Below are 27,568 nucleotides of genomic sequence, written 5' to 3' on the forward strand. Positions count from 1 at the left end.
ATTTCACACTTTATATTATGGAGCACCTGCATATTTATTTGTCTAGCTCTGTCTTCCCCTTAGCCTGTAATCTCCATGAAGAGCAGGGACCTCAAGGGTGTTCCCCATCATAGGTCCGATGCCCTGCACATACTCTCATTAAAATGTGCAGGAATCTCCCTGAGAACGGTGGTCTCGGGAGAAACTGGAAGGGGGCGCTTTTGAAACAAGTTAGGATTTCGAGAAGACAAGTTGTGGGTAGGGATGGTGGGGAACGAGTTTTCTAGGAGAAAGGCTGTGAAGAAATGGGGAATGGGCCGGCCGGGGCGCCTAGGGGTCCTCGACGAGCCACAGCTCCCCGGGTGCCGGCGCGAAGTGACGCAGCGCGGTTTGGCCGCTGTGGGGCGCCGTAGCCCGCGCCGTTGCCAGGGGAACGGGTCCAGCGCCGGACGAGGCCCAGCCCGTCTCGGCCTGGCCCGGCTGCACCTCGGCCTGGCCCGGCTGCATAGCCAGCCCGCTGGAGCCCGAGCCCGAGCCCGGGCCCGAGGACTCGCCGGCCTAATCTCCGCCGCGCAGCCCGAGATGGGGCTCCGCTCGGGGGTGCGCCGCCGCCGGGTCCCAGGGGCCATCCCGACCGCGAGGGTCTGAAGCGCGGCCGCCCCGGGGAGGGTGGACGGCCGGGCGAGGGCTGAGCCGCTGAGTGACCTTGGCGGGGCCGCCACGACGCGCAGGTGAGGAGCTACCGCCGCGGTTCTCACCTCGAAGCCTGGCCTCAGCCACCGGGTCGCGGCTGCCGCCCCGCAGCCGGGTTCTGCGCTCGCCTCGGCCTTGGCTCCAGGGACGCGTCAGAGCGCGGGGCTGCCTTCCAGTTTGTATTTGTCAGGTTCACAGATCTGCATTGAGAGCCTACTGTGTGCCAGGGGCCGCCCCCCCTCCCCCCCCCAGGGCTCCCAACAGCCAATCTCCACGGGGTGCTTCGGGGAGGGGGCGGGGGACGGAAGTGGTTTCAGGTGGGGATGAGCGCTCGGGAGGTGAACTGGAGGGAGGCGGCCCGGCAGGGTCTGCAGTCGAAGGAGAGACTCTGAAGCTAAGACCGGGAGGTTGGAGCGGAGCCAGCATTGTGAACAGGGGAGGGGTGTTTTTGGAAGAGGGAAAAGCACGTGCAAAGGCCTGGAGTCGGCCAAGTACAATGAAGGAACAGAAAGGGTGAGAGGGAGCCTTGAGAAATGTGGTGGGAGTTTCAACTTTGTTCCAGCAGGAGGAGGAGACCATTGCAGAGTTTTTGACGTAGTTTCAAGTTTTGAAAAGCTCGCCTCTCTCTGGTTGCTGTGGGCAGTGTGGTGGTGACAGGGCACACCAGGAAGTCCGTGGAGGGTCATCCCAGTCCCGCCAGTTTAACTGAGCCTCTCAGTGCCCTCACCTGGGAACCGGGGATGTTGTTCTGCGTGTTGTTTCTAAGGGAGAAAGGGAGGGGCCCGCTACCTCGGAGGCCAATGAAGCACTTAAAGCAGCACCTGGCACAAAGAAGTGCCCTCTAAATGCTAGTGGTGGTTATTCTCATGAAAACACTGTAGGGGATCGATGATGGAGGCTTGGATTAGGGCTGTGGCAGCAGCGATGATAAGAAGTGGCTTTAACTTCCCTTATTGAAGGAGAGCTGGGTTTGGGTGAAGGGTGGTCCCTGCTGTTGTGGAACTGGTGGTTCACTGTGGGAGACGGGTTTATAAACATAATCTTCATGAGATGGAATAAAAGCAACATTGGTGCTTAATTAGCCAGTTTTTTTTTCTTTCTTTTCTTACTTTGTTCTGTCACAACTTTGTTCTTAATGACCGTTTCTTGGTGGGTGTTCCTGGAGGCTTACTCCTACAATCATGTGAATTGATTTCCTGCTTAAAATCAACAGCCCTTGCCTCCGCTCATTGGCCTCATTTCTGCTTCATGTTACTACTCCCTCCTCCTTGTCCCAGTTCCTTGGCTGAACTTGAATCCCAGTTTGCAGCGGTTGCTTCGGGAGGAGAATGACACAGAATGTTTGCAGACCACATCTACTCAGGAATGGCCGAGGTCGAGCTTTTCTTGCCCTCGCACCAGACCTCCGCGTGTTGTTTATGCGAGGAGCCCAGCCTCATCAGACCAGTGACTGAGAGGTTTATGGGAACGGCCTGAAGTTGTTGTGATGTGCATCTCTTAGTCAAACTGTAGCCACTTTCCAGGATTTTAAGGCCAGAGACTTCTTGGTATCTGTGGGGAATTTTAATAAACAAAGAACTTGCCCCTAAAAGTTCTTTTTAAAGACTTTTTTTACACTGTAATACAGTGTGCACCATGTCCTCCTTTAAGTGGTCAAATTGGGCATCTGTTAAATCTTGTTGAAAACTATTTTAAAAGCAGATCCTGGGTGGGAAAACAGATAACTTATTTATAAATATCCATAGAAAATCACTCTCACGGCAACCATGAATCCTCTAGTCAGAATAAAAGATGACTGGGAGCAAAACATTTCTGTGGTGTGTTCCTTCACTTTGGTTCAGGAGGGCATGAGGAGCTGAGCTGCCCTAGGCCAAGGACGGGAACAAGGTCCTGCCCAGCAACTCCTCTGTTCCACTGTCTGGTTGCCTGATTCTGGCTTGGACAAGACCCCAATAGCTCGTAGGGAGCTCTGTGGCTCTTCCTCACAGCTCTGCAGCTAAGCAAGTCAGAACTGCTCTTGAGACTGAGAAAGCACTGACCTAAAACGGAGCACTCTTGTTGCACGGTTGGTAGGCCCGAGTTCCTTATTTGTCTGGCATGGTACACGGCTCTGGATCACGTGAGCACATTTGGTCCACATGCCAGCCTAGTGGGGCCAGAAGGGCAAGAGGTGACACTGCTCAATTATTTATTATTTAACAGGGTTTTTTTTTTCTCCCAAAAGCAGTACATGCACACTGTAAAAACAAACAAAAACAAGAACACAATTCCTATAGTACCAAGAAATACACAGTAAAAGCAAATCTCTGTCTCACTCCAGCCACTAGATCCCCTCCCCAAAGGCTGCCTCTGTGTTTGCTTTCTTGTATTTCCTTCCTGAGACAACCTATCCATGTGGGAACACAGATGTCTGTCCACCTGCCTTGGTTTTTGCTCACATGGTGGCACTCTCTACAGCCATCACACATCTTGCTTTTCCATTACCTGTCATTTCCTCCCTCCTTGTTTTTGACATTGAATAGCATTCCATTGTGTGAATGTGCCATAGTTCGTTCATATTGCTTTTGTCCTTTATTATTACAAACAAGACTGTGTATCTTTGTGTACTTCGTGAATATATATATATGTATATAGGATAAGTACCTAGAAATGGAATGTGGGCCTAAAGGTATATCTGTTCTAAAGCTTGGCAGCATTGCCAAATTGCCTTCCAGCTAATTTGTTTGAAAGGTGAATGGAGGAGAAACCCAAAGAGGTGGCTTTATGAAATTTGCACCTCCTACCTGGGATCCTCAATCTGTGAGCGGCAGTACAGCAACCAGAACCCGGCTCTGTCTCTGGGCTTAGCCCTCATTCCTTGCTCCAATCTGCACACCCACCCCCCATTGGTGGCTCAGGTGTCTGGACCCCCAAGCCTCTCCTCTGACCCTCCCAGTCCATGGCCTCTCTCCACAAACCCTCTTTAGTAATTAAGTTGATTCTTTCCTGAGATCTCAACCATCTTGCAGGAATCCAGGAATGCCCTCTCCAGGGCTGGCACTTTCCTCCTCATCTTGGTTCTTTGGACAACGCCATGCATGCACGAATCTCAGAATCACATCCCTAAATACTTTTTCATAGGGGCAGAGGTGGACAGGAGGGAAGTGGATCAGTCATGCAACTATTCTACCATTCGTTTCATGTCCTACAGTTCTCATAATAAGAACTTGAAATGTTAAGATTTCCTCATTTAAATAAATTGAAGTAGCCTAACCTTATTTGGAAAATGCTATTTTAGGCTTTTAGCAGATAAATGTTAACAGGAACAGATTATATTGTCATCCTGGCAACGGGCTTCACCTTGTTGGAACAAGGAAAGGGCCTGCACAGCCCCTCTAGTCGCCTTAGAAGCCAGGTGGGTCCTTAGCTTACCAAGGTGGCAGCTGCCTTTGGCTCTGACACTCCATGGGGCCTCTTCCCTCTGTCTCTGCCAGCTTGGCTCTGTGGTTTGTTCTGTGGCAGCAGAAGATACATGAAGGATCTTTTGTCAAGGCCTACATATCTCAGCCACCAAAGATGCAGCTGGGAGCACTCGGTGGGCAGGGGGAGCTTGTGGGCCAGACCTCTACCTCTTGACCATCTCCTCCCAAAGTACAGGGCAGCTGAGCGGCTGTGGTGTCACTGTCCCTCTCCCCCCAACCCCTTCCCTTCTTGATCATGCTCTCTTCCCCACTATGACGTGAAAGCTTTCCAAAGCCACTATCACCTTTTTGTCACTCCCCTGCTTTAAACTTCCTGTGACTTCCTGTGGCTCTTTCAACAGTGCCCAAGCTTTCTCACTTCACCTCCTATGATCTAACCCTGCAGCTCCCATGACTCATCTATCTCTTCCCTGCCTGCCCCACCCTGCCCCCACCCATCCTCCCTGTGTTCTGTCACACTGAATGGATGGCCCTTGCAAGGCTGCAAACATACCCATTCACCCACTGCCCTGATGTCTGTCTGGGTCTGTGTGGGCCCCCAGAAAGTAAGCCCCTGAGGGCAGGTGCCTGGTCTCATTTGTGTTACATCCTCAGTGCACATAGGGGGCTGGGCCCCAATAAGCACGGACTGGGCCAAGGTGTGAGTGCACAAGCTGGCCACGTTGTCCAGGAGCAGAGCCATGGATCTTTCAATCTGGTCTCCTAGAACAGTGCTGAGAGGGGAGGGACGGCCAGTGAAGTCCCCGGGCCTGGTCCCATCAATGCTTGAGGCCTATCTTGGATTCTCTCTGAGGATATGTTTGTTTGTTTGTTTGTTTGTTTGTTTGTTTTAGAGAGGGGGGAAGGGAGAGAGAGAGAAAGAAAGACAAACATCAATGTGAGAGAGAAACATTGATTGGTTGCCTCCCATAAACTCCCTGACCGGGGATGAACCTATAATCTAGGTATGTGCCCTGACCAGGAATTGAACCTGTAACCTTTTGGTATATGGGATGACGCTCCAACCAACTGAGCCCCACAGGCCAAGGCCCTCCCAACCTTTTTAATCAAAATCTTTTGGGCCAAAAGAATTTGTGGTCAACTCTGCAAGGGAAAATATCATCAGTTAAGAGCTTATGCCTTGGGCCAACTGGCATGTCTCCTGACAAGCTCAGGTATCTACTCTAGAATGCGGCCACTGCTGCAAAGGACTTTGACCTCATAGCACTGATGAAGATAATCTACCCAGAGGGCTATTTTAAGGGTAATTATGGTGCCTATAATTTAGGGAGCACTAAATTATAGGCACCATAAGTAGGTACCACTGATGGTACCATGCACGGTACCATCAGTGGTACCTCTCTGGGTGAAGAGTACCTGGTTTGGAGTCAGAGCCACCCCAAAGGCTGTTTGTGTAGGCTTCTGGCCCTAGATGGTGACTCCACCCCCCTCAGGTATCTGGGCTGCACCGGGGCTAGGGGTGCCCGCAGCCACTGCTAGCCCGATGCGGGCAGTGGGGCATGTCAGCAATGTGCCTCTGCTGCTTTCTTTAGAAAGGCCCTCAAGGTGCAGGGCTGTTAAGATGTGATAAGGCAGCCTGGCTGCTGTGGCTCAGAGGTTGAGCGTCAGCCCAGGAACTAAGAGGTCACAGTTTGATTCCCAGTCAGGGCACATGCTCCGTTTGCAGGCTCTGTCCTCAGTGGGGGCATGCAGGAGGCAGCCAATCAATGATGTTTCTCTCACATCTCATCAATGTTTATATCTCTCTATCCCTCTCCCTCTCTCTCTAAATATCATATATATATATATATATATATATATATATATATATATATATATGATGTGATGAGGCAAATGGAAAGCCAGGACTTAGGGATCCCAATTCATGGGTTCCCTTCACAGTCATTGCCCTGATGATGATGTCACTGGAGAAGCGATCTGCAAGCCACAGGGATTTGCCCCCTGCCCTGAGCAGAACCACCCAGCTAACCTGTATTCACAGGGCTTGACATGGTGACCACTGACTGTTTCCAAAAATCAAGGACAAAGATTTGCTACCTCGGGACATCCAAAATAAAGTGATGTCGCCGAAACCGATTTGGCTCAGTGGATAGAGCCTCGGCCTGCGACGGAAAGGTCCCAGGTTCGATTCCGGTCAAGGGCATGTACCTTGGTTGCGGGCACATCCCCAGTAGGAAGTGTGCAGGAGGCAGCTGATCGATGTTTCTGTCTCATCGATGTTTCTGACTCTCTATCCCTCTCCCTTCCTCTCTGTAAAAAATCAATAAAATATATTTTAAAAAACAAACAAACAAACAAACAAACAAAAAAAACAAAATAAAGTGATGTCACTTCTGATGGAAGGTGAGGTTACAATGGCGATCCAGTGGCCCAGCTCTTATGACACTGTGTTCCTTGGGACCATTGACATAAGAAAGCAACGTCAGCCAACCCCATCACTTTGGACATAAACCTCCTAGAATATCAGCTGTAGTAGCCTCAGTCTGGAAAGATCAAGATAACCTACCCAGAGGGCTATTTTAAGGGTAATTATGGTGCCTATAATTTAGGGAGCACTCATATGTCAGGTTTACCTATAGCAGTGATGGGCAACCTTTTGAGCTTGGTGTATCAGACTTCGCCAAAAAAATGAGCATAACTCGGGTAGTGTGTCACTTTGAGGAAAAAACATTATTTCGCAAATGTTTCATCCTCAGGAGCAGCAAATGTTTCATCCTCGGCATGCGGCCGCCTCAGCGGCCGCGTGTCATCAGAAGTGGCTATGCGTGTCAGTGCTGACACGCGTGTCATAGGTTCGCCATCACTGACCTACAGTGTCACTGATCTATATACAGCCCTAAGTAGGCAACCCTAACCCATTTTCAGATGAAGGAACTCAGGCCAATCAGCTAGTAAGTGCAGAGCCAGCACTTGAACCTAGATCTGTTTCCTCCAAAGCTGGAACTCTTTTTTTCACCTTTTGCTGCTTCTTATTGAAGACAAAGGACTCCATTTGAGTCCCTGGAAGAAAACTAGGGTCACATCATTTATCTTTGAGATGAGGCTACTCAGAGTTGTCTTCAGATATGCCAGGCTTAGCTTCCAGGAGGCTCTGAGCCTTGGGCGGGATGAAGGGCAGAGTGACTAAGTGCAAATGTTCAGCGGTCAGGGTAATAGCCGTGGGCAGGGGCAGCTGGGGCGGGGCAGGTGAGGGTGCGGGCAGCTATAGGTGCTCTGTGCCTGTGCAGAACGGGAGTTGTGGGTGCCTGGTGGCTGTACAGATTGAAGGCAGGGCAGAGTGGGACAGATGGCTTTGGGTGGACCAGGTTCCACACCATTTACCATGCCCACATTTCCTTTTATTTCAGATGTTCTCAAGTCAGCAAACATTTACTGAGTACTTTCTATGTACAAGGTATGCTCTGGGTACTGGGGGAGGGAATGTGGGGAGCAGAGGTGAATGAGTCACGCACATTTACTGTCCTTGGGGAAAGCTGGGGTAACGGGCAAATGGATATGGGGAGGGTGGCAGAGTATTCCAAGTGGCAGCGACTTGCCCAGTAAAGACTGAGCATGAGCTCCCTGACTTGGGGTACCCCTGGCTGAGGAGATGTTCTCAAGTGGGCTCTAAAGGTCAAGGAACATTTTGTTGGGCTGAGAAGTGAGGAAGGTCCACGGGCATGGACTCCTGAAAGTGCAGCTGCCAAGGTTTGTCCCCCAACTCCCTGTCTTCCCACCAAGAGCTCCAAGTTGGCCTGTCTCCCCAAGTCTGGTGCTGCCTGCCCAGACCCTGTTTCCACCTCCAGCCCAGAGAAGCTAGGGTGAGGCTCTTCCTTCTGTAATGACAGGCCCACCCTGTCGGCCCGGCTGGTAACTTTGGCCCCTAGGCCAGCTCTTGGGCCTAAGGATGGCAGGATAGGGGAGTGCTGCCATCTGGTGGCAGGCTCTGGTTGAGCCCTCATCTTCCCTGAGCCCCCTCAGGTCACCAAGGCCCAGATTTTACTTAGAGAAACACTGTCATTTACTCTGTTGGAGGGAACAAGGAGGAATCCTCCCCTCTCTCGTGGGCTGACTCCTCCCCAGCCAAGAAGCCTTAGGCAGCCCTCTGAGGCACAGGGGAGATGTTCAAGGCCCTCCCCCAATCCTAAAGGGAGTACATGCTTGCCTAGGACCAGAGGCTAGATCCCCCTTCCGCACAGCTCCGCTCCTGTTTCCCTTAGCAAACGGTAAGGGCCCCTCTCTGACACTTGCATTTGGGCCACGGGACAGAGGTGACTAATCGTAACAGAATCAGCATGTGTTCTCATCGGTCTGGCCCCAGCCAGATATTGTTCCCAGATGAGAACATGTCTTATTGGGTTTAACACTGATGGCTGTGGAGACAGAACACTTTGAGTAACAGGCAGCCACACTGTGTCCTGAATAAACCCTGGGCCCTCCTACCTTGTAGTGGCCAAGGCTGGGGCCAAAGCTGGCTCTGGGGCTTTGAGACCAGCACTCCACACCAGCCTCCCCCACTGACTTCATCATGCTAGGGCGCCGGTTGCCCTGCAGAGTAGCTGGGAGGTGGCTTTGTGCCCCAGCCTGCTTCCCCCCTGCTGAAAGCTGGCTGCATGCGTGGGCTCTGGGTCCAGCCTGGACCTCATCAGGCTAATGCTCTCTCTACTCTTTCTCCCTCTGGAGATGAACATCTGCAACAAGCCCTCCAACAAGACAGCGCCTGAGAAGAGTGTGTGGACAGCACCCGCACAGGCCAGCGGACCCTCCCCGGAGCTGCAGGGCCAGCGGTCCCGCCGGAATGGGTGGAGCTGGCCCCCTCACCCACTCCAGATTGTGGCCTGGCTGCTGTACCTCTTCTTCGCTGTGATCGGCTTTGGGGTCCTTGTTCCCCTCCTGCCTCACCAGTGGGTGCCTGCTGGCTATGCTGTATCCTTGGGAAAATGTGGGGCTGATTCATGGAATTGTAGAGGCAGTAGATGGAGGACATGGCAGAGGCCTGAAGCTGGGTTCCAGAGTCTCAGAGAGCACAGGTAGACCCGTCTCTTCCCGGGGAGAAACCAGCTGCCTGCCTGCCTGCCTGACCTCCAACCTCCCTCTGCCCCCTCATCCCCCTCTGCCCGATGTGGTGAGCTGACAGACCTAAAGTACCTTGGAGCATATAAAGGCCCACACAGAGGGAGCCTCGTCAACCAGGGTATCACTCGAAAGCTCTCTTTAAGCTAATTTATCCCAGAGCTCAACAAGGGATAAATGAGAGAGTAATTATTCCATTTTTGAAAGAATTTTTCACTTTTCAAGAAGAGTCATGGTAGAATTCTTTTACATAGTAAGGTTTTTGGTACATTTAAAATGTGGTTTTATTTTGGACAGATTATTATGCTGTCCCAGGACTGTTTAGGAGCTCACTGATTTTGTAAATCATGCCCTTTTAGGATGAGGTTGAATTGACAAGAGGAGGGATCAGAAATGCCCTGGAGGCTCCTGAGAACAATGACAAACACAAACTTGCATGGGCCTAGTGGTGTGACTGCAGCAGCTCTGGCCACAACCCCAGGAGCAGAGGGCATGGCTGCAAGGCTGAGATTGGAGTGCAGCAGCGGCTGTGTGCTCCAGCTCAGAGGGGACCCTGCGAGTGTGCCTGGTGTGTGTGCTTCATGGAGGTGTCCTTGGGCCTTTCAGGGAGGAGGGCTAGGGAGTGGTTGGCAAACCGTGGCTCACGAGCCACATGCGGCTCTTTGGCCCCTTGAGTGTGGCTCTTCCACAAAATACCACGGCCTGGGTGAGTCTATTTTGAAGAAGAGGCGTTAGAAGAAGTTTAAGTTAAAAAAAATTGGCTCTCAAAAGAAATTTCAATCGTTGTACTATTGATATTTGGCTCTGTTGACTAATGAGTTTGCCGACCACTGGGCTAGGGTGAGCTGCAGGAGGTTATCAGGGATGAACTCTATGCCTCCTTGGACATAGAGTCAGCAGCGGAGCTTGGTCCCAGCTCAGCCCTTTAAGGGCTACACAAGGGCTTCTGCCAGCTCCAGGTCTCAGCCTCCTCCTCTGCCTGCTTCCCAGGGTGGGGACAAGGAGCACGCAGGATGTGTGTCTGAGCACCAGAATGCATGAGCCATAAGGGGGAGCATGCTCTCTTGGGAAATCACAGATCCCTGGGATGGTGAGTGACAATGGCAAATGTGTGGAGAAGGACTCTAGAGAAGGTTGCCATCCCCGGACACCACCAGTGTCACTTGGGGGCTTCCTGGTTCACTAGGCCCCCGGGCATAGTCATGAGCTCTGTAAGTGGGAAACTGGACTTTTCCAGAAGTGACCAAGGCCTTAGGGCTGTTAGCTAGAAGGCTTCATGGAATAGTCCTCTCCTGATCTGGAATGGGCACACCCCTCACTCAGGGTTACCTGGGTTTCTGCCATGGGGTCTGGAGTGAGTGCAGTCAGAACACTAACAGTAAACAAGAATAACTATCACTTATTGAGCACTTATATGTGCCAGGCCTTGTGCCAATCCCTGTACGTAGATTATCTTATTTGATCCTCATAATAATTTGAAGGTATTCCTCCCACTTTACTAAGAAATTGGGGATCAGCGAGATTAAGTGACTTCCTGAGGTCACATAGTTGGTATCTAGTGAGGCCAACCGAGCTGCTCAGGGCACCCCAACTCTGAGCCACTGGGATGGTTTGAGGCTTTTGTCCTCTCCACATTAATTGCTTTGGGCAATGTGGAGGCTCACAGAGCCACCAGATCTGGATTGTTCTTCCTTCCTTCAAAGCCACCTCCCTTCTGCAGGCTTCCTCAGGGCCCTGGGGAATGAGGGAGGGAAATAATGTGTACCAGGTACCCACCTGGCATCTGGATCTAGCCTGGGACCTAGGGTTGCAAAGATTAGCAAGACAGGGCCCCAGCTCTGGGAGCTCAGCCTCCAGCTGGAGGGAAGCCTTGTAGATGGAGATTATCCCATGGCAAGTATGGGGTAGGGGCTCTCCAGCATACTGTGGATGTGGGAGATAGGCCATCTAGACCAACATCGCCACAGGCCCTGACGCCCCCCTGCTGCTCACAGCTCCCCTCTTCACAGCACCTAACCAACTTGTCCATTTGCTCTTGACCCCGCCCCTTCATCACCTGTATCCAGTCAGTCATCAAGTTCTGTTGATTTTACCTCCTAAATAGCCATCGAATCACCCTCTTTCCCTTTACTGCCATCTGCCTCTCTTAACTAGAGGACCATTTTGTGGCCAAACCAGTCTCCCCACACACACTCGCACTCGGACCAGTCCATGTATGTAGCTGCAGCCACAGTGCCCTTTCCAAAAACAAAAACGATAAAGTTGTTCCCCAGCTAAATACCCTCTAATGGCTTCTCCCCACTTTAAGGAATGAGGTTCTGGCTACTCAAGGCTCTCTGTGTTCTAGCCTCTGCCCGTCTCCCAGCCTCTTACATTATTTGCTCTGTTCTCTGTTGTGACACTGGTCTCTGCCTGGAAGCCCCTTGCTCCTCTCTCCAACCCAACACCCAGCTAGGTCGGAAGTCAAGAACTGACAGCCCATGAACCAGTTTGGCCTATAGACTTTTTTTTTTTAATTGAGGGATAATTAGCACACAAAATGGACAGACCTTTGGCAGGTGGGTTTTAAAAAATAATTTCCTTGTCAACATTTAAAACATGAGAGACCTCACCTGAAAACGTCCAGATTTCTGGTTCCTTTTGAAAAGCCAGAATTGGTGACATGGGCCCTCATTCTCGCATGGCAGCCATGAGTTGAGCTGGAACCACTCCTCTGGTTGGGACTCTGCTTGCTCCCAGGAACCATCCAGGCTCCCCTCCCTCCTTACATCACCTGCCAGTCTGTTATCCACTCCTCTTCCAGTCTCAGCTGAGGGGGTCCCTTCTCAGGGGAGCTTTCTGGATCCCTTCAGGCTAGTTGAGGTCACACAAACTCACATTGTCCCATGAACTTCCTTCATTGCAGTCAACCCCTGATGTGATTAACATTTCTGTTTCCTACCAGACTGTAGTCTCCTTGGAGCTAGGGGACCATGTCTGTCTCGCTCCTGCCATATTCCTCAGTGCCTAAAAGACCTCAGTAAACAGTTGAGTGAATGAATCAAGGTGTGGGGGTGGGAGAAGTGTTGGAGCAGGCAGGAAACTAAATGTTTGCCCACATTCAGTGTGTCTAAAGAGAGCCTGGAAAGCTGAGGAGTAGTGGTTGGTAATACCAGAGAGGTTTGAGAGGAGCCAGAGCATAAGGGCCCCAGCACTGAGCTGAAGAATAAACTCTAGTTTGAGGGCTCCTGAAAGCTAGTGGAGGAGTTTAAGCAAGCAAGGATTTAGGTTTAAGCTCTTCAAAGCTACTTTAAGACCAAGTGAAGGATAGAGTCAAGAGGACCCAGAGAGGAGGAACAGAGTCATGAGACTATGGAATAACCCAGGCAAGTGCAAAGGCCTGACCCACAGCCAGGGCTGTGGAGGTTTGCATTGGTCACAGGATTGTGTCTTTCAATTAAGGCACAGCACAGTAGGGTGGAGCCTGGCTCATGCAGACACGTAGGGAAATTTGGCCGCTGGAAGGCGGAGGAGGAAGGGAGAAAAGGAGGTTGGACAGCTGATGGGTGGAAGCTGAATGATGGAGGGATGATGTCTGCCTGGCTAGCAAGAGTATGGATGAATGGAAGGTAGATGGCTGCCTGTGTGGAATCTATTAGGAAATTTTTACACATATAGGCTTTGCAGCAAGTTGTCAGCCTACTCATCTCCAGCATTTGGTACAATCTCTGAGAAGGTACGTCCTGGAAGAGCTGTGTTTCAGCTCCAGGAATTAGATATGCAGTCTCTGGTCAGGCCCTGAATGCATCAGAATATCCTAGCTCCTCAGCCCCAGGTTTTCAAATACCTGCACTCAGGTCCAGGAGGTGGTGGGGATGGGCCCATATGCCAAGTGATTCTCTGTCTGGCCCGGCTACTGAGAGAGCATCGCTTTTTCCCCTTCAGAGAACACTTCCTATGAAAGCAAGACAAACAAGCTTAGAACTTACATTTTAGGTGCCTTGGCCTAAGAGGATGGTCTCATTCAGTCTCACTTCACCATTTAGAATCTGAAACCAGATCAGAATTGGAGGTCAGACCAGCCGGGGCCTGCACCAGGCTTGGAACAGTGAGGCCGCAGCCCTGTGTTTGCATGGCCTTGTGTTCGGGCCCATGGGCAGCAGTAGGCAGTGCTGACTTGTGTTCCCAGGTGACTGCTCCCCTCTTTCATCCAGGCCTGGGTACACTGGAGAGGCCTGACAAGGAAGTTCTAGGGACCTGGAGGTAGGGCGTGGCACAGGCTGAGTCTCTGGGAGGGAGCTATATGGAGGTGGGGACCAGTTCTCTGGCCACAGGAAGCAGGGGTGGGGTCTCAGCTGGCAGAGTGTGGAGTGAGCCTTTAACCTGTTGGGCCAGTGCATGGGCGCCATCTTTGCTGGCCACCTCGTGGTGCACCTGACTGCTGTCTCCATCGATCCAGCAGATGCCAACGTGAGGGACAAGAGCTATGCAGGGCCCTTGCCCATCTTCAACCGCAGCCAACACGCACATGTCATTGAAGACCTGCACTGCAATCTGTGCGACGTAGATGTGTGAGTTCGTGTGGACGGGGAGCGTGTGTGGGCGATGAGTGTGTCTCGTGGGAGCTCAAGGCAGAGAGGGGCATGCCCAGGGCTTTATAGTCATCCTGATAACACACGTGTTTTTACAGTCAAGAATCTTGATGGAGTGACAAAGAATTGGGTGAAAGAGAAGGTGAGGAAAAGGTAATTGGAAACAGAAGATGAGGAGTAGCATTTCCAACAGTAAATGTAGGAAACATTTGGCACAACCACAAACCCACAACATTTCTAATGACTTACTCTACCAGCCACCTCCCACCCCAATCTCACAAGCATTCCCAGCTAGAGACAGGGAGGGGAGTTAACACTCAAGACTTACTGTTGCCAAGTGCTCGGAACAACCACCCTGCAGGGTAGGCAGCATCTTTCTCCATGGGGGGAAGAGCCCAAAGCTCGGAGAGGCTAAGAGGCTTGCCTGAGGTTATGTGGCTGCTGGGCAGCAGAGCCACATTCACCACCAATTGGCCTAGTCCCTGAGCGGATACTGTTATCCTTGTTTGCCCATGAGGACTCTGAGGCCCAGAGAGGCCAGGTGACTTACTCCAGGTCACACTGCTCGTGGGGAGATGAGTCGGAATGTGTGGCGTCCATGCCTTGGCTGGTCCAGACAGCCTCCCTCGGTCCCTCCCCACCCTCCTAGAGCTTCCCGCCTCAGGTGGAGGATTAGGCATGGGGTGTGGTCCAAGGCCAGCTCTACACTTCCAACCTGAAGACTCAGGCAGCCTGTTGGAAGGGGGTCTGTCCACAGGGCCAAGAGAGTCCATGGTGTTAAGGTGCTGAGGACTTGGGCATCAGACCATCCTTTCCTTCACTAGGCACCAGTCAGTGTGTTGTTCCTAAATGGGTGCCCTGGCAGTTGCTGCCCATTCTGGGGCTCTGTCCAGTTTGGGGGAGTGCTCCCCACTCTCCTGCACTCCTTTGGGCTTCCCCAGTCCCTCCCTGGGGCTGGGAGACTCACATACCTAAGTGGCCTCACCTCATCTGTGGTGAACTGCCCCGAGTTCATCCAGATGTCATCTTGTTCCTCTTCTTTTGGTTCCCTTTGGATGAGCCCAGACAAGCTGATGTTTTCTGGAGGAATGCCAGTATAATTCCATAGACTGGCACAGAAACAGGCACTCAAAAGAATGGAGCTGTTGGGAAGAGCAGGGTAGGCCCTGGGCCTGACAGCCTTGCCCTGTTTTGCTTCCTGGCCCTTCACCTGCTTTGTCTCCTGGTTCCATGCAGGAGTCCTTGCTTGGAATGGAAGCCCCATTTCTGTTTCACACCACGGTCACGCGGTGTCCACTCCCTGAGTGGAGCAAAGTAATATCGCCCTAACCTTCCTTCCTCCTGCCTTGGGTCCTCAGCTCTTCAGAAACGCGGCCTCTTCTGGGTGCCCGGCCCCGCAGTGCCGCCAGAGGGCGCGCACGCTCCCCGGCGCTGAGCTCCTCGGTCCAGCCGAGACGCCGGGTCTTGTAACCCGCTCCAGGCCAAGCGCTCTGGCCCCTTGCGGACTCCCATCCCTCCAGCCAGGCCCTGCAGTGGAGGGGAGGACCAGCCAGCGGTCTAACCGCACTGTGCCCGCTCCCTTCCCGCAGGAGCGCTCGCTCCAAACACTGCAGTGCCTGCAACAAGTGCGTGTGCGGCTTCGACCACCACTGCAAGTGGCTCAACAACTGTGTGGGAGAAAGGAACTACCGGTGAGAGCGGACCCTGGCTGCAGGGATGCCTGGGGATGAGCGGGTCTGAATGTGTGAGACTGCAGTGGGGTGGGGCGGGGATGGGGTACTTGGAGCTGGGCGCTGGTGTGCATGTGTGTGTGTGCTCCTGAGGGCTGCCTCTTGGGACTGCTGAGGGTAGGCTTGGGGTCCTCCCTCTGCTGGACCATAGAAAAGTGCGGACCTGAGGGGTGGCCATCCATCTTTGCCTTTGCCCTAACCTTTGGCTTCATGAGAAGTGGGGGCTGTAGGATCAGAGGCCTTGCTCCCGATCCCAACCCCAAGTCCTTCTGAGCTCTGGGCCCTTACCCAGCTGGAGCACCCGGGTGCTGACAGCTGCCCACGGCTGGGCCCAGGCTCTTTCTACACAGTGTGGCATCTGCCTTACTGGGTGTCCTGCTCCTCGTGCTGGTGGCCACTTACGTCTTCGTGGAGTTCTTTGTCAATCCCATGCGGCTGCGTACCAACTACCACTTTGAAGGTCAGACTGGGCTTCCGGCCTGCCTGCTCCCACCCTCAACCCTGGGCCTGTCTGGTCACTGGTCACAGCCCAGTCTGTGCCTTGCAGTCCTGAAGAATCACACAGATGTATGGTTCGTTTTCCTGCCCGCTGCCCCTGTGGAAACCCAGGCTCCTGCTATCCTGGCCCTGGCCGCCCTACTCATCCTTCTGGGCCTGCTCTCCACAGCCCTGCTCGGCCACCTGCTCTGCTTCCACATTTATCTCAGTAAGTGCCCCTCCGCCCCCCTACACCTGCCTTGCAGGACATAGGGGTCCCTAGGCTGCAGGGAGGTATCAGTTGGGCTGTAGAGCCCAGAAGCTATGCCCCTTCCTGCTGGCTGGATGTGGTGGCCTGGTTTCACTCCATGGTTTAGTGTATATGGGGACAGTGGTTTCAGCCTGGGGTGGGGTATCCTCCCTCACCTTCTGAACTACAGGGACCCCTTTCTATTGCACTGAGTCCTCCCCTAACCCCCACAGTGTGGCACAAGCTCACCACCTATGAGTACATCGTGCAGCATCGTCCGCCACAGGAGGCAAAGGGGGCTGACAGGCAGCTCGACTCATGTCCCCCCAAGATGCGACCCATTCAGGTATAGAAGTGGCCCAGAGGGCTGAGGGGGTGGGAGAGGGGGCCTGGGTGTGGAAGGGGTGGGCTGTGCAGATAGCAGCCAATAAGAAAGGGCAAAGGGAAGGAGGTCTGGAACAGCAGCTGGGGTAGGGATTCTGGGCAAAAGGGGTGAAGCCAAGCCTGTATGAGCACATGCCTGCTTGCTCAAGTGTGGGCTCAGTGCGAAGGAGCCCTGCATTCCCCCGAGCCCATGTGTGCCCCGGTCCAAACTCCAAGCATGTGCTGGAGGGTCTGGAACGTGGGAGCTTAGAAGCGGGCAGATTGGCAGATCAGAGGCCTTGCTCCCCATTCCAGCCCCGAGTCCTTCTGAGCTCTGGGCCCTTACCAGCGGGAGCACCCGGGTGCTGACAGCTGCCCACGGCTGGGCCCAGGCTCTTTCTACACAGTGTGGCATCTGCCTTCCTGGGTGTCCTGCTCCTTGTGGAGCTGTGGGGGAAGAGAGAGGGATGGACCAGTGACTGAGGTGGTCACCGGTTACCTCCACTTATGACCCTGAGCTCTCATACCTAGTACCCTATTTAATCCTTAAAAAACCCACGAGCCAGGTAATGTTGCCACATCCATGTTGCAGATGAGCATATTGAGGCCAAGAAAGGTTAAACAGAAGCTGCGTCTGGGAAGAGTTTAGGTCTCTACACTCTGAAGCAGGAACCCTCCAGCCCAAGCTAGGGCCTGGCCAGCCCAGCTGCTGACCAGCCGATCCCCATTCCCACGCCCCATGGCTTCCTGAGGTCAGCAGCTGAGGGGAGGGGGGGGGGATCCTCAGAGCCCCCAGGGACTGGGAAGGCAGGGGGCCCAGGCAGGCCCTTGCTGGGAAGGCTGAGCCCTGGATCCCAAGTCCTCATGGCAACTGGACACAAACACAGGCTGGTGGGCGGGTTGGGAGAGGGCTTGGGACCTACCTCTCCTGTTCTCATTGCCAGGGGTGGGCCAGGCTGCCAGGTCTGGGGGAGTGCTGGCTGTTAATGGAGAACCTCCTGCCACACTACTGTGTACCTGCCCTGGTGCCATGTAAGCACAGTGGCAGCCATTCTGAGGAGTGGGCATCATCCCCCACTTCACAGAGAGTCTGAGGCTCTAGCTGCACAACAGTGCCCATTGAGGCAGGGCTGGCCCCAGGATGTCCAGGCTCCAGAGCTCTGGGCTCCTGCACAGTAGTCACTGCCTACCTAGGTTTGAGGCCAGCTGTGCCAGCAGCAAAGACATATACTAGTAACATCATCTGCAAATGACCTGAGGGAGGCTTCCCCAGTGGGAGGAGGGGTGTTCAGAAGAGAGAGCACAGGCTGAGAAGTTCCACAGTACCATTCAGGAATGTGCAAATGTTGAAGATCTCTGAGGGACAGCTGTGGTGAGGGGAGGGGGATTTGAGTTGGGGACACTCTGGTGACACCCTCAGACTTGCCCAGCTGGCTAGGGCCTAGCTCCTGGCCCCTCAGGCTTCTGGGACCATCCTTTCCTACTGCCGGATTCCTCTGCCCAGCCCTTGTGGAGCCCAGGGACCCCAGGGTAGGCTTTAGCCCTCTCTGCTGGGCCCTGTAGGGGTGCGAGGTCCCAGTGGGGAAGAGGAAAGATGCGGAGGGAGGTTTCCTTGAGGTCCCAGTCCTGTGGCCTCAAACTCTTTCCCCTCCCAGAGCTCTTCTGCTTAGGCTGGCACTCCTGTACTCCTTCCCAAAGGGTCCGCCTGGGCACAGGTTGGGCATGGCTTGCCTAAGGTGTCAATCTCTACATTTGTGCAGCCAGCCTGTGGCCGGCTAGGCTCTGTCCCCTAAATCTGCCAGTGCCCCAGGCAGCCTCCCCACCCCCACCCAGAGCAGGAATGCGGGAGGGGCCCCACTCTGGAGCCGTTGCCCCCAAACATAGGCTTGTTTTAGAGACCGCGTTTGCTGTTACACTGTCATCTCTGCATTAGTCAGGACGCCTGGGTCTCCATGGAAACAGCTGTGGAGCGCGCGACAGCTGTCCGGGTGCCCTCCCCGGCCCCCACCCCCCGCCCTGTGGGGCGGGGCCTCGTCCTTGTCCTGGCCCCGCCCCACATCGTTGGCATGGGGCCTTCCCGAGCTGGCTAGTTCCTAGCTTTTGTTTCTTTACCTGCAGTCCTCGTGGGTGTAGCTGGAGCGTGTCCGGCATACTGGGGTGCAGGCCTAGGCCACTTGCAACATTCTGAACTCAGGCCCCATCGCTTTCAGGGGTTGGGTCTGCAACGTCCAGGGTCGCTGTTAGGATCAGCTACTAACAAGACACAGAATTCACTCATAAGCCTGGTCCTGGATGGGGTTGCAATGCTGTTTTTTCTACTACCCGTCGTCTTCCCTTTCTGATTAGGACTGGGGAAACAGAGCATTCCCCAGCAGCTGAGATTATGGTTGGTACTCTGAGGATTCAGCTCTGCCGGAACTGTGGAGCCATGCACAAAACCTTGGGTGCCCACCTGGCCTATGAACAGCCGGCTACCCAGTGTCTCAGCTGGGGCAGCGGGGGGGGGGGGGGGGGGGTCAATTCAGAGACCTGGAGTCTTGGGAGGGACTGTGAGCAGGAGAGGGCAGATCTAAGCACCTCTTCCCCACCACCCACCTTGTCCAGAGCAGCTCTAGGCTGGATGCATTGGACTCATGAGGCCGGGGGGCGGGGGGCGGAGGGCGGGCGGGGGGCTTCTTGAAGGAAGTGGAGTTTGATTAGATGAAGTGAGGAGGTCGGTAGGATTGGGGTAAGGTCCAGAAATGGGTGTTTTATGCCTTGTCCTGCAGAGAGGTTTTTCCAGCATAGCTGGCAAACTGGAGGAGAATAGCAGACATCTGGACTCAGACCCCTTACAGAGGCCTGGGGGGTTGGGGGTGCAGGAATGTTGTGTCCAGGGCTGGCTGGGCTCAGGACCTAGAAGGCTCTGGGTCTACACCAGGCTGTCCAGCCTCCCTGACCTCCACCTTCCCCAGGAAATGGAGTTCTACATGCGGACCTTCAGCCACGTGCGCCCAGAGCCCCCTGGCCAGGTCAGGCCTGCTGCAGTGAGTGCCAAGTGAGTGCAATCCGGACATCTCCAGCTGGACATCTCCCATTGGCATGGCAGGACCATCTAAGGTGGGAGAAAGGGGGTAGGCCAAGGCCAAGGCCAAGGCAAGGACAGATCACTGCCCATCTATTGTCTGCTGGGAAGGGAGGCTTATATGAGAACCTCCAACTGGCTGGGATTTGAGGGATCATTCACATCCAGAGCTTACCCTCCTACTCCCCCCTCAGTCTCTCCCGGTTCCCTGCCACCAGCAGCCAAGTGGAGCCTCCACTACCCTCTTCTCCAGAGACTCTGGCTCTGCCCCCCAGGATCCGGCCCCAGGTAGGGGGTACTGTGCTTGGCCCCTGCCCCGGTGGAAAGGGATGGGAAAGAAGCCTCTACCCTTCCTCACTCCTCTGCCTCTCGTGGCGATGAGGGGCCTGGGGCAGGGGCGCTCAGCCTCCCTCTGTCTCTGCAGAAAAAGAGGAAGCCGGGTGAGGGCCCTTCCTGACTGGATCCTGCACCGGGAGCTCCGAGGGAAGGAAAGGTAGGGCCCGAGCGAGTAACAGCCCCTAGTCTCACAGTTCCCTCACCCCCGCAGGGCCCCCGGTCCCGGGCCACCGCTCCAGCTCGTCGTCGTCGGATTCTCAGGGCGCTAGCCCGGTGCTCGTCGCTGGCCCTGCAGGCGCCTACCACTCGGCGTCACCGGAGTCCATGGACGAGATTCCCGTGGCTCAGACGCGCCTGGGCAGCGCCGCTCTGGCCGCTCCCGGAGACAGGGGCCGAGAGCCAGGGCTGGAGCTGCAGGCGCGTGTGCCTGCTGTTTTCGTGAGCCCGAGCAGTGGCGAGCCCAGGGTGCGGGGCAGCCCAGAGGCCTGCCTGGCTTAGCTGGGCCGAGAGGCCGAGGAGGAGCGGCTGGCCCGACTCTGTGCAACACCTCGACCCTTGCAGACCCAGTGCACTTTAGGAGCCCCTAGGGCCGGCGGGATCGGCCACTCCCCCCCAGGACTCGGCAATACCCGTCCCACCGGCCATGATGCTCCAATAAACTTTTTTATGCTTTTGCGGACTTACAGTTTACTTTCTTAATAGCAAGGGCCAAGGGCTCTCCTGGAGTTGGACCATTTCCCGTCCGCCCCTAGCGGGAGAGGATGGGGTGGGCCTTATAGTGGGTGGCAACCCAGATTGTCATATGGAGGTAAATGGAAAACGGAGGCGCTCAGGCACAGGGCTCCTGGTTAGGAAAGATCCTAGAAGGCTGCTTGGAGGAGGTTGTTTTTCTTGAAGAGTTTTCACTTGGAGACCTGTGGGAAAGAAGGCTTTCGCTCCGGAGGCAGCAGCGGGAGCAGACCCGGGAAGTCCAGGAGCTTTGTCCTGGTGGCGGATGGCCGCCGGGGTACCAGGAGGCTGGGGCTGGGCACTCTTGATTCCCCCGTTGTCCCCTCTCTCCAGTCTCCGGAGTTGTGACCTGAGGATGCCACACGTTAATTGTCGAACCGTGGTCTTGAGCCAGCTCTAGACTCCACTGTCCACTATCATTGAGGTTAGGGACCCGATCCTCAGCCCCTCTATTCTCCCTCCCGGTTGCGGCTGAGGGAAGCTGGATCTGTCCTGGAGGCGGAGGCCTGCTTTGAACCTTGGGTGGGGCCCAGAATGGGGGGCGGCTTTCCCATTAGGGAGCCATCCGCGGACGTCCAGAACTGCAGAGGGCTGGCCTCCCGGGCCGCAAAGGAGCAAACGGGGAGGCTATAGCCGCAGCTCCGCCCCTGCGGATCTCGGAGCGCCGATGGGGCGGGGTCCGGTGGGTGGAGCCAGCATGACCTTGGTCACTCTGCCGAGACAGCCCTGGGGGTGGGACTCGCCGTCTCTATGGAGACCGAGAAACAGGGGATAATACAGCGGAGCCGCCCGGGCTGCAGTCCCGCCCCGGAGCCGGCAGGGAGCAGAGCTGCAGAGCCGCCCGGTCTCTCGCGTCGGTGGGTTCATTCTTGTGTCCTTCTGTCCGTCGAACGCGCACAGCAGGAGCAGCCACGAGGTAGAAGTCGGTAGGAGACCCGGGCGCCGACCACCATAACCAGTAACGTGCACGATGAGGAAGGGGTGGGGGTGGGAGCGGCCTGGAAGGGGTCCCAACCCTGGAGGGTACTGAGCTGAGGACGCCAGCAGAGCTGCCCTGCCCCGGCCCCAGCGTTCCGCTCCCTCCCCCCCACCTCCATGTTGGGCTGATTGATGACTCCAGCTGTCCCAGCGGGAGCAAGCTGGTGGCTCCAGCTCACGGGCGTGGCTGCTCCATCCATGGCCTGCAGACCCCTGGGACTACATACAACCTGTGACCCGGATCTATCTGATCAGCCTGAAATTACCAAGACTCCATCTTCCCAGGGAGAGGAGTGAGCACTGACTGGATGCAGGATCCTGCCAGTCCCCTAGGACAAACATTCTATGGGAGGAAAGCTCCTCTAGACTCTACCCTTCCAGAGCCAAACGCTGGGTGTCTGGTGGGAGGTTGTAGTGTAGGGAGAGGGAAGGTTAGTGCAGGACTGGGATTGTGGACAGAGTCGCTGCAATGTAGCAGCTGTGGTTGCTCCCAGTCCCAGAAACTGCAACTTAGGGATGGATCAATGGTAGCCGAAGAGGGGGCCCAGGCCGTGGTCACTGGAGACTCTAGTATAAAAGGCAGAGTTATAGGATGGTTGCTGAAGATACGACTGTGGTCAGGAGACTGTAGTGGAGGAGGTGGGTGTGCTTGTGCGAGTGGTCTCAACATAGTACCTGGGAGTCTAGAAATGCAAGTCTGTGGGTATGGACACTGGGGGGCTTCAGTGTAGGGCTGAGATTGTGGCCAGAAGATTGTGGGTGTGCGGATAAGGGGGGCAGTATATGGGTGTGATCAGGGTTGAGGGTGTGTGGAGAGGGGGTTATAAGGCTTTGGGGTCTCGGAAGGGCTGTGGGTGTGTGGATGGAGGCGGCTGCCGCACAGGGCTGAGGGTGTGGTCAGGGAGGCATCAGTGCAGGGCTGTTAGGTTACACAGAGTAGCACTGCGGGTGTGGTCAGAGGACTGCAGAGGGACTGTGAGGGTGTGGGAAGACCATTCAGTGCAGGGCTGAGGGTATAATTGGGGAAGTCTTCGATACAGTGCTATTAATATATGTCAAGGGTGAATCCTGAGAGAATGGTCCAAGCCCTCAGTCTCAGGGCTGCGGGTGTGGTCAGGGAGGTCTGAGTACCAACCAGGTGAAGGGTGTAGTCCGGGGGAGTAAGGCTGAGGGTGTGGAGGGCCAGGGCTGAGTACAAAAGCTGTGGGAGTGTGGGCTGGTTGGCAGTGCTCAGGGTGTGGTCAAGGGCCTCAATGGAGGGCTGAAGGTGGGGAAGTATGCTTCAATGCAGGTGTGAGGATCCCAGGGCCAAGGCCACAGTCCCACTTGCCAACATGCCTCTAGGGGCTCATAACCCCTACCCTGGATAGCCTCCCAATCTCCTGCTCCTCCTAAACTCCACAGATTGGGAGGTTACAGCCCCAATGGGTGGCAAGGGGCCAGGAAGCCATGGCTGTGCCCCAGGCACTGGGAGTGCTGGTGTGCCCCACCCGTGGGCCCCTGTTCCCCAGCCCGGCCCAGCCCAGCCCAGCAGCACTGGGAGCTTCTCCCTGAGCCACTCTGACACCATCCTGCCCTTAGCAACATTCTCCAAGTAGCACCACCTCCCTTAGCAACAGTCTCCAGGCTTCACAAACTGTGGCCAGGCCAGCTCTAGGCTCCTTCCCCCTCATGTTTTTGTTTAACAGCAAATAGTAACAAGGTCCCGGCTGGGCCAGCTGCACCCCTGCCTAGGGCATGCACCCCTGCCTGTGCTCTGGCTCCCTTCTCAGCTTGGGCTGGGTCTTGCTGGATCCTCATGACCCTGACAAAGACACAGTCGGACTAAATACCTGCCCAACTAGCAACCTAGCCTGGCCCTGACCCAGCTTGGCATGGAACGCCCAGGGAGGGAGGCCTGATCTGCCATCCTCACTTCCACCCAAGCAGGCCTTGTGCCAGGGCCAGACAAAGCCATGGTCCCAGCTGCTGCCCTCACAGTCTTTCTCGACAGTGCCACTCTGTTCCCAGCCTGGTATGGCATCATGATTTCATCTGAACTCCACTCCAAGCCAGGGCTGGCATTAACAATAGGACCTTTCCTCTTGAGGCCCTCCCTCAGGGTTCAGGGGCCCAGGGAGACACTGAGCGCCGGCCCCTCTCCGCTGGCAGCTCCTGCTCCAGCTCTTGCGGGTATGTAGCTTAAATGCCCCCAACGCAGACCTTGCAGGTTTTGAGGTAGTGGCAGTAATGTGCTGTGCCTTGGGGAGGGGAGGAACAGCTTGGCTGGGAAGTGACCAAGGTGGGTCCCTGTAGGGTGGCATGGCAGCGAGCACAGACGTGGCTGGGCTGGAGGAGAGCTTCCGCAAGTTTGCCATCCATGGTGACCCCAAGGCCAGTGGGCAAGAGATGAACGGCAAGAACTGGGCCAAGCTATGCAAGGACTGCAAGGTGACTGATGGGAAGGCTGTCACAGGGACGGATGTGGACATCGTCTTCTCCAAAGTCAAGTGAGCCCCCAGGCAATGCCTGCTTCTGATGTTCCCAGAGGTGGGGAGTTGGGGGGCTGGAAGCAGGGAGGACATGGAGAAGGGGGGAACTCATGGTGTCCACATATCTGGCAGGGGGAAGTCTGCTCGGGTCATCAACTATGAGGAGTTCAAGAAGGCCCTGGAAGAGCTGGCAATCAAGCGATTCAAGGGGAAGAGCAAGGAGGAGGCCTTCGATGCCATCTGCCAGTTGGTAGCAGGCAAGGAACCAGCCAATGTGGGCGTCACTGTAAGTGCCCTGCTGGTCTCAGGGAGACACTGGGGGGTGTGGGGAATCTTAGCTGGGGGTGGGAAGGGCTGGGCTCCCTAACCAGGTGCTCCTGGGGGAACTCTGTCCAAACAGAAAGCAAAAACAGGGGGTGCTGTGGACCGGCTGACTGACACCAGCAAGTACACGGGCTCCCACAAGGAGCGCTTCGACGAGAGCGGCAAGGGCAAGGGCATTGCCGGGCGGCAGGACATCCTGGATGACAGTGGCTATGTGAGTGCCTACAAGCATGCTGGCACCTATGACACTAAGGTGAAGAAGTGAGGCCTGGGAAGGCCCCCCGCATGGCTGCCCCGGCCAGAGGCTCCGGCCTGGGCCTAAGGGGCACATGGAGCAAGAGAGCCCGGTCCCCTCCCTGCTGGACCTGCCATCCAGAGCTTCCTGCCCAGCCCCACAGGGCCAGCCCACCAGGCCTCTGACCCAGACTGCTCTGTGTTCCCTTCCCCTTTCCTCCATGACTTCTGTCCCTCTGGGGAGAGTCTGTGCCTATAGCCTCACCGCCCCAACCTAGCCCTGGGCATGGCTAACCCCTGACTGCTTGCCTCATATTTAAGCTGCTGTTCTGGCCAAGTGCCTAATTCTTACCCAGACCTCAATAAAGACACCTTTTGTATCGATATGGCCTGGTCAGGTATATGACAATGAGGATAATGACATTCACACCCCACTGACCCTCAGTGTCATCACTTCCCTGCCTCTCGTATTGCTGATCCGTCCACTGGGGGCCCTGCCCCCAAAAAGACAAACACATCTCTTCCATCAGCACAGAGCCAGGCTGTTGGAGATGCTCCTTAGGGAAATCCAGAGCCTTCCTGCAGTTAGGGCTTCAGTCTCAGCCTCTCTGCTTTCACAGCAGGAGGAGGGATGAGACAGCAGATGTGACCTGGGCCAAGTGTTGGCAGGGGGCTCAGTGCCAGGCTCAGTCTCAGCCCGCTGACAGGCCCCCACTCCCGGGGGCTACCAAGGCGAGTCATTCTGGGCTCCAGCTTCAGAATATCAGAAAGTGCAGGAAGGACCTTAGGGGGTAGATAGTCTAAGTCCCTAATTTTGCAGCTGAGGAAACTGAGGCCCAGAGAACGAAGGGGCTTCTGCAGGGTGGGGGGGGGGGGGTGGCGAGGACAGAACCATGCCCCAGCACGATCACCAAACACGGGACTGGATGGCCCGTGATAGAGCCTGGCACCCAACACCAGCCAGGGGAGCAGAGCGTCCAACAGCGAAGGGGCCTCTTCCTTGCTGACTCCCTGTTCAACATCCCAGGTTGGGAGGAGGGTGGGGCCCCTCTGGTCCTCTCTAGCTCCTGGGAGCTTCTGGATTAACCTTTTAACCTTTTCTTCTCTCTGAGTTATAACAAGGCCAAGGCTTTGGGGCCAACTCTCTTCCTGCTGACAAACAGGCTGGATGGGACTGAGTGCCTTCCGAGGAGAGGGTAGCTCCCAAGGGAGCTAGAAAAAGGCTCAAAGGTCTTGCTAACATGACAAAGTAGTGCAACTGCTCATTCCCTCATCCCAGACTGTTCTGGGGTGTTCCTGCCCCAGGCTCTACCGCTGGCTATCCAGTCCCATCCTTGAACGCAAGTTCTCTTGGGAGTGGGGGATGTAGAGAAATAGTGTGGCTCAGGACAGGGATGCTGGGGATGGGAGGTGGGAATTAGAGGATGGAGGATGAACTCCTGGCCACAGTAGAGCCTCGCCTGACAGCTGACAGCTGTGGGCTCCTCCTCCCCATTAGGCTGACCACAGTGGCCTCACACTACTCAGGGAAGAGTTTCAGCGATCTCTACCACTCGCTCGCACTGGTAAAAATGATTCCTCTAGCCTTGGGGAATTTGAATTGTAAGCTTACTTACATGAGCATAATGGGAGTGAAACCCAATGCCTTCCGGCTTTCACTCGCTAAAATATCCTCTTAGTGAAAAGAATTCTGGAAAAGTGGTCGTGGAGCCTGAGGGAAATCAAGGCTCATCTAGAGCCAGGAAGACCCTTAAAGACCAACGGGCCTACCAGTAGAATCTGTTACAAGGCAGTGACTGCAGCCCTTTAGTTATCACTGCTCCACCCTCCATAGCCCCCTCATGGTGGAGAGCTTTGGGTACCCTTGCTAGCAAAGCCACGTGGGCAAGGAAGAGTGGTTAGGGTCATTAATACCTACATATAGCTGGTGGGAAGGCCAAATCTGTCAGAGTGGCTCTGCCCCACCTTTGGGGCACAGCACTTGCCTGTTTCCTTCTTTCTCCCAATAACGCCAGGCCTTGAGTGAGGAATTCCTCTCCACCTATTTTCCAGTTGCCTCAGGAGCTCTCCCCTCTCCATGTTGAGTTCACGCAGTTCCAACAATTCTTTGGCCCTTCCCTTGACACCTTCAACCCCTACCCTTGCCCTGTGGACCAAATGCCACACAAGGCAAGTGAGAAACACAGTCACCTTCCCCAAGTGTGGCCATCAACCCTAGAGAGGTGCCTGGCCTGGGGCCTGGCCAGCCACTAGCAGTGACATCAGAAAATATGGTGGAAGGTGACTCTGTCTGGGTCAGGCATTGGACTGCAGTCCTTCACCCTGTACACTCTCTGGCTATATTAGCTATCTGGGCAATCCTGAAGCAAAAACACACCTAGAGCCACTTTCATTATCTCTTCCCATTGATTTTCAAAATGCCCCACCCGTCAGAATTGAAAGAAAAATGGTGCCTCTGTCTGAAACACAGAATACTCATGCGTACAGTGGATGCTGAGCCCAAAGCTAACACCCAGAAACTGCACCTCTGGTCTAGACTTCACCAGCCTTTTCTCTCTTCTCTCTAGTTCCTTGCTGCCCCCCTCTCCCCCCGCCCCACGATACACACATACAATCATCACCCCATTCTTCTTACAAAGAAAGCTTCTCAAACACAAATCTACCACTCCTCTGCCTTCCCAGTGTGAAATCCCCAAGGAGCCGTGCTACCTCGCTACTGCTTATTTCCTCTCAGCCCCTCACTTCCATGAACCACGTTCCTTCCCACTTCATGGAATTGACACATGCTGTTTCTCTCTGCAGCTCTCCCCATTGCTTCTGCTTTTGACCCTGTACTTTGCCTGGTAACCTTCTACT

General features: G+C 55.0%; 2 protein-coding genes across 8 annotated transcripts; both read left to right on the plus strand.

Moving 5' to 3' along the window:
• Nucleotides 1-284: 284 nt before the first annotated feature.
• ZDHHC1 (zDHHC palmitoyltransferase 1) lies at nucleotides 285-20,670 on the plus strand. 4 transcript variants are annotated; one of them, XM_079799886.1, is made up of 12 exons: nucleotides 285-710; nucleotides 7,481-7,527; nucleotides 8,796-9,038; nucleotides 13,560-13,735; nucleotides 15,346-15,447; nucleotides 15,822-15,946; nucleotides 16,034-16,192; nucleotides 16,447-16,559; nucleotides 19,531-19,613; nucleotides 19,835-19,928; nucleotides 20,065-20,080; nucleotides 20,188-20,666. In XM_079799886.1, the coding sequence occupies exons 2-12, from the start codon at nucleotides 7,519-7,521 to the stop codon at nucleotides 20,472-20,474; spliced, it is 1,407 nt and encodes a 468-aa protein (XP_079656012.1). In that variant the 5' UTR covers nucleotides 285-710; nucleotides 7,481-7,518; the 3' UTR covers nucleotides 20,475-20,666. The 4 variants fall into 4 exon arrangements, with proteins under 4 accessions (XP_079656012.1, XP_079656013.1, XP_079656014.1 ...); XM_079799887.1 differs by lacking the exon at nucleotides 7,481-7,527 and having other exon boundaries at nucleotides 20,188-20,668; XM_079799889.1 differs by lacking the exons at nucleotides 285-710; nucleotides 7,481-7,527 and having other exon boundaries at nucleotides 8,913-9,142; nucleotides 13,627-13,735; nucleotides 20,188-20,670.
• Nucleotides 20,671-21,471: 801 nt separating this feature from the next.
• On the plus strand, nucleotides 21,472-25,090 carry TPPP3 (tubulin polymerization promoting protein family member 3). Of its 4 annotated transcripts, none has more exons than XM_079759989.1 (4): nucleotides 21,472-21,621; nucleotides 23,979-24,172; nucleotides 24,287-24,440; nucleotides 24,555-25,090. In XM_079759989.1, exons 2-4 carry the CDS (start codon nucleotides 23,985-23,987, stop codon nucleotides 24,741-24,743), a joined length of 531 nt encoding a protein of 176 aa, XP_079616115.1. In that variant the 5' UTR covers nucleotides 21,472-21,621; nucleotides 23,979-23,984; the 3' UTR covers nucleotides 24,744-25,090. The 4 variants fall into 4 exon arrangements, with proteins under 4 accessions (XP_079616115.1, XP_079616114.1, XP_079616116.1 ...); XM_079759988.1 differs by having other exon boundaries at nucleotides 21,474-21,631; XM_079759990.1 differs by having other exon boundaries at nucleotides 21,515-21,663.
• Nucleotides 25,091-27,568: the final 2,478 nt, after the last annotated feature.

Source organism: Cnephaeus nilssonii (genome assembly GCF_951640355.1).
Source record: "Cnephaeus nilssonii genome assembly, chromosome: 20".
In the NCBI taxonomy this organism is placed as follows: domain Eukaryota; kingdom Metazoa; phylum Chordata; class Mammalia; order Chiroptera; family Vespertilionidae; genus Cnephaeus; species Cnephaeus nilssonii.

What these genes read in the sequence shown, in the direction of transcription:
- ZDHHC1 (XM_079799886.1), top strand. An exon ending in CTGCTTCCACATTTATCTCA is followed by an intron (nt 16,193 to 16,446) that starts GTAAGTGCCCCT and finishes TAACCCCCACAG; the next exon opens with TGTGGCACAAGCTCACCACC. An exon ending in CCTGCTGCAGTGAGTGCCAA is followed by an intron (nt 19,614 to 19,834) that starts GTGAGTGCAATC and finishes CTCCCCCCTCAG; the next exon opens with TCTCTCCCGGTTCCCTGCCA.
- TPPP3 (XM_079759989.1), top strand. Translation starts at nt 23,985, where the DNA reads ATGGCAGCGAGCACAGACGTGGCTGGGCTGGAGGAGAGCTTCCGCAAG. An exon ending in ATCGTCTTCTCCAAAGTCAA is followed by an intron (nt 24,173 to 24,286) that starts GTGAGCCCCCAG and finishes CATATCTGGCAG; the next exon opens with GGGGAAGTCTGCTCGGGTCA. An exon ending in CAGCCAATGTGGGCGTCACT is followed by an intron (nt 24,441 to 24,554) that starts GTAAGTGCCCTG and finishes CTGTCCAAACAG; the next exon opens with AAAGCAAAAACAGGGGGTGC.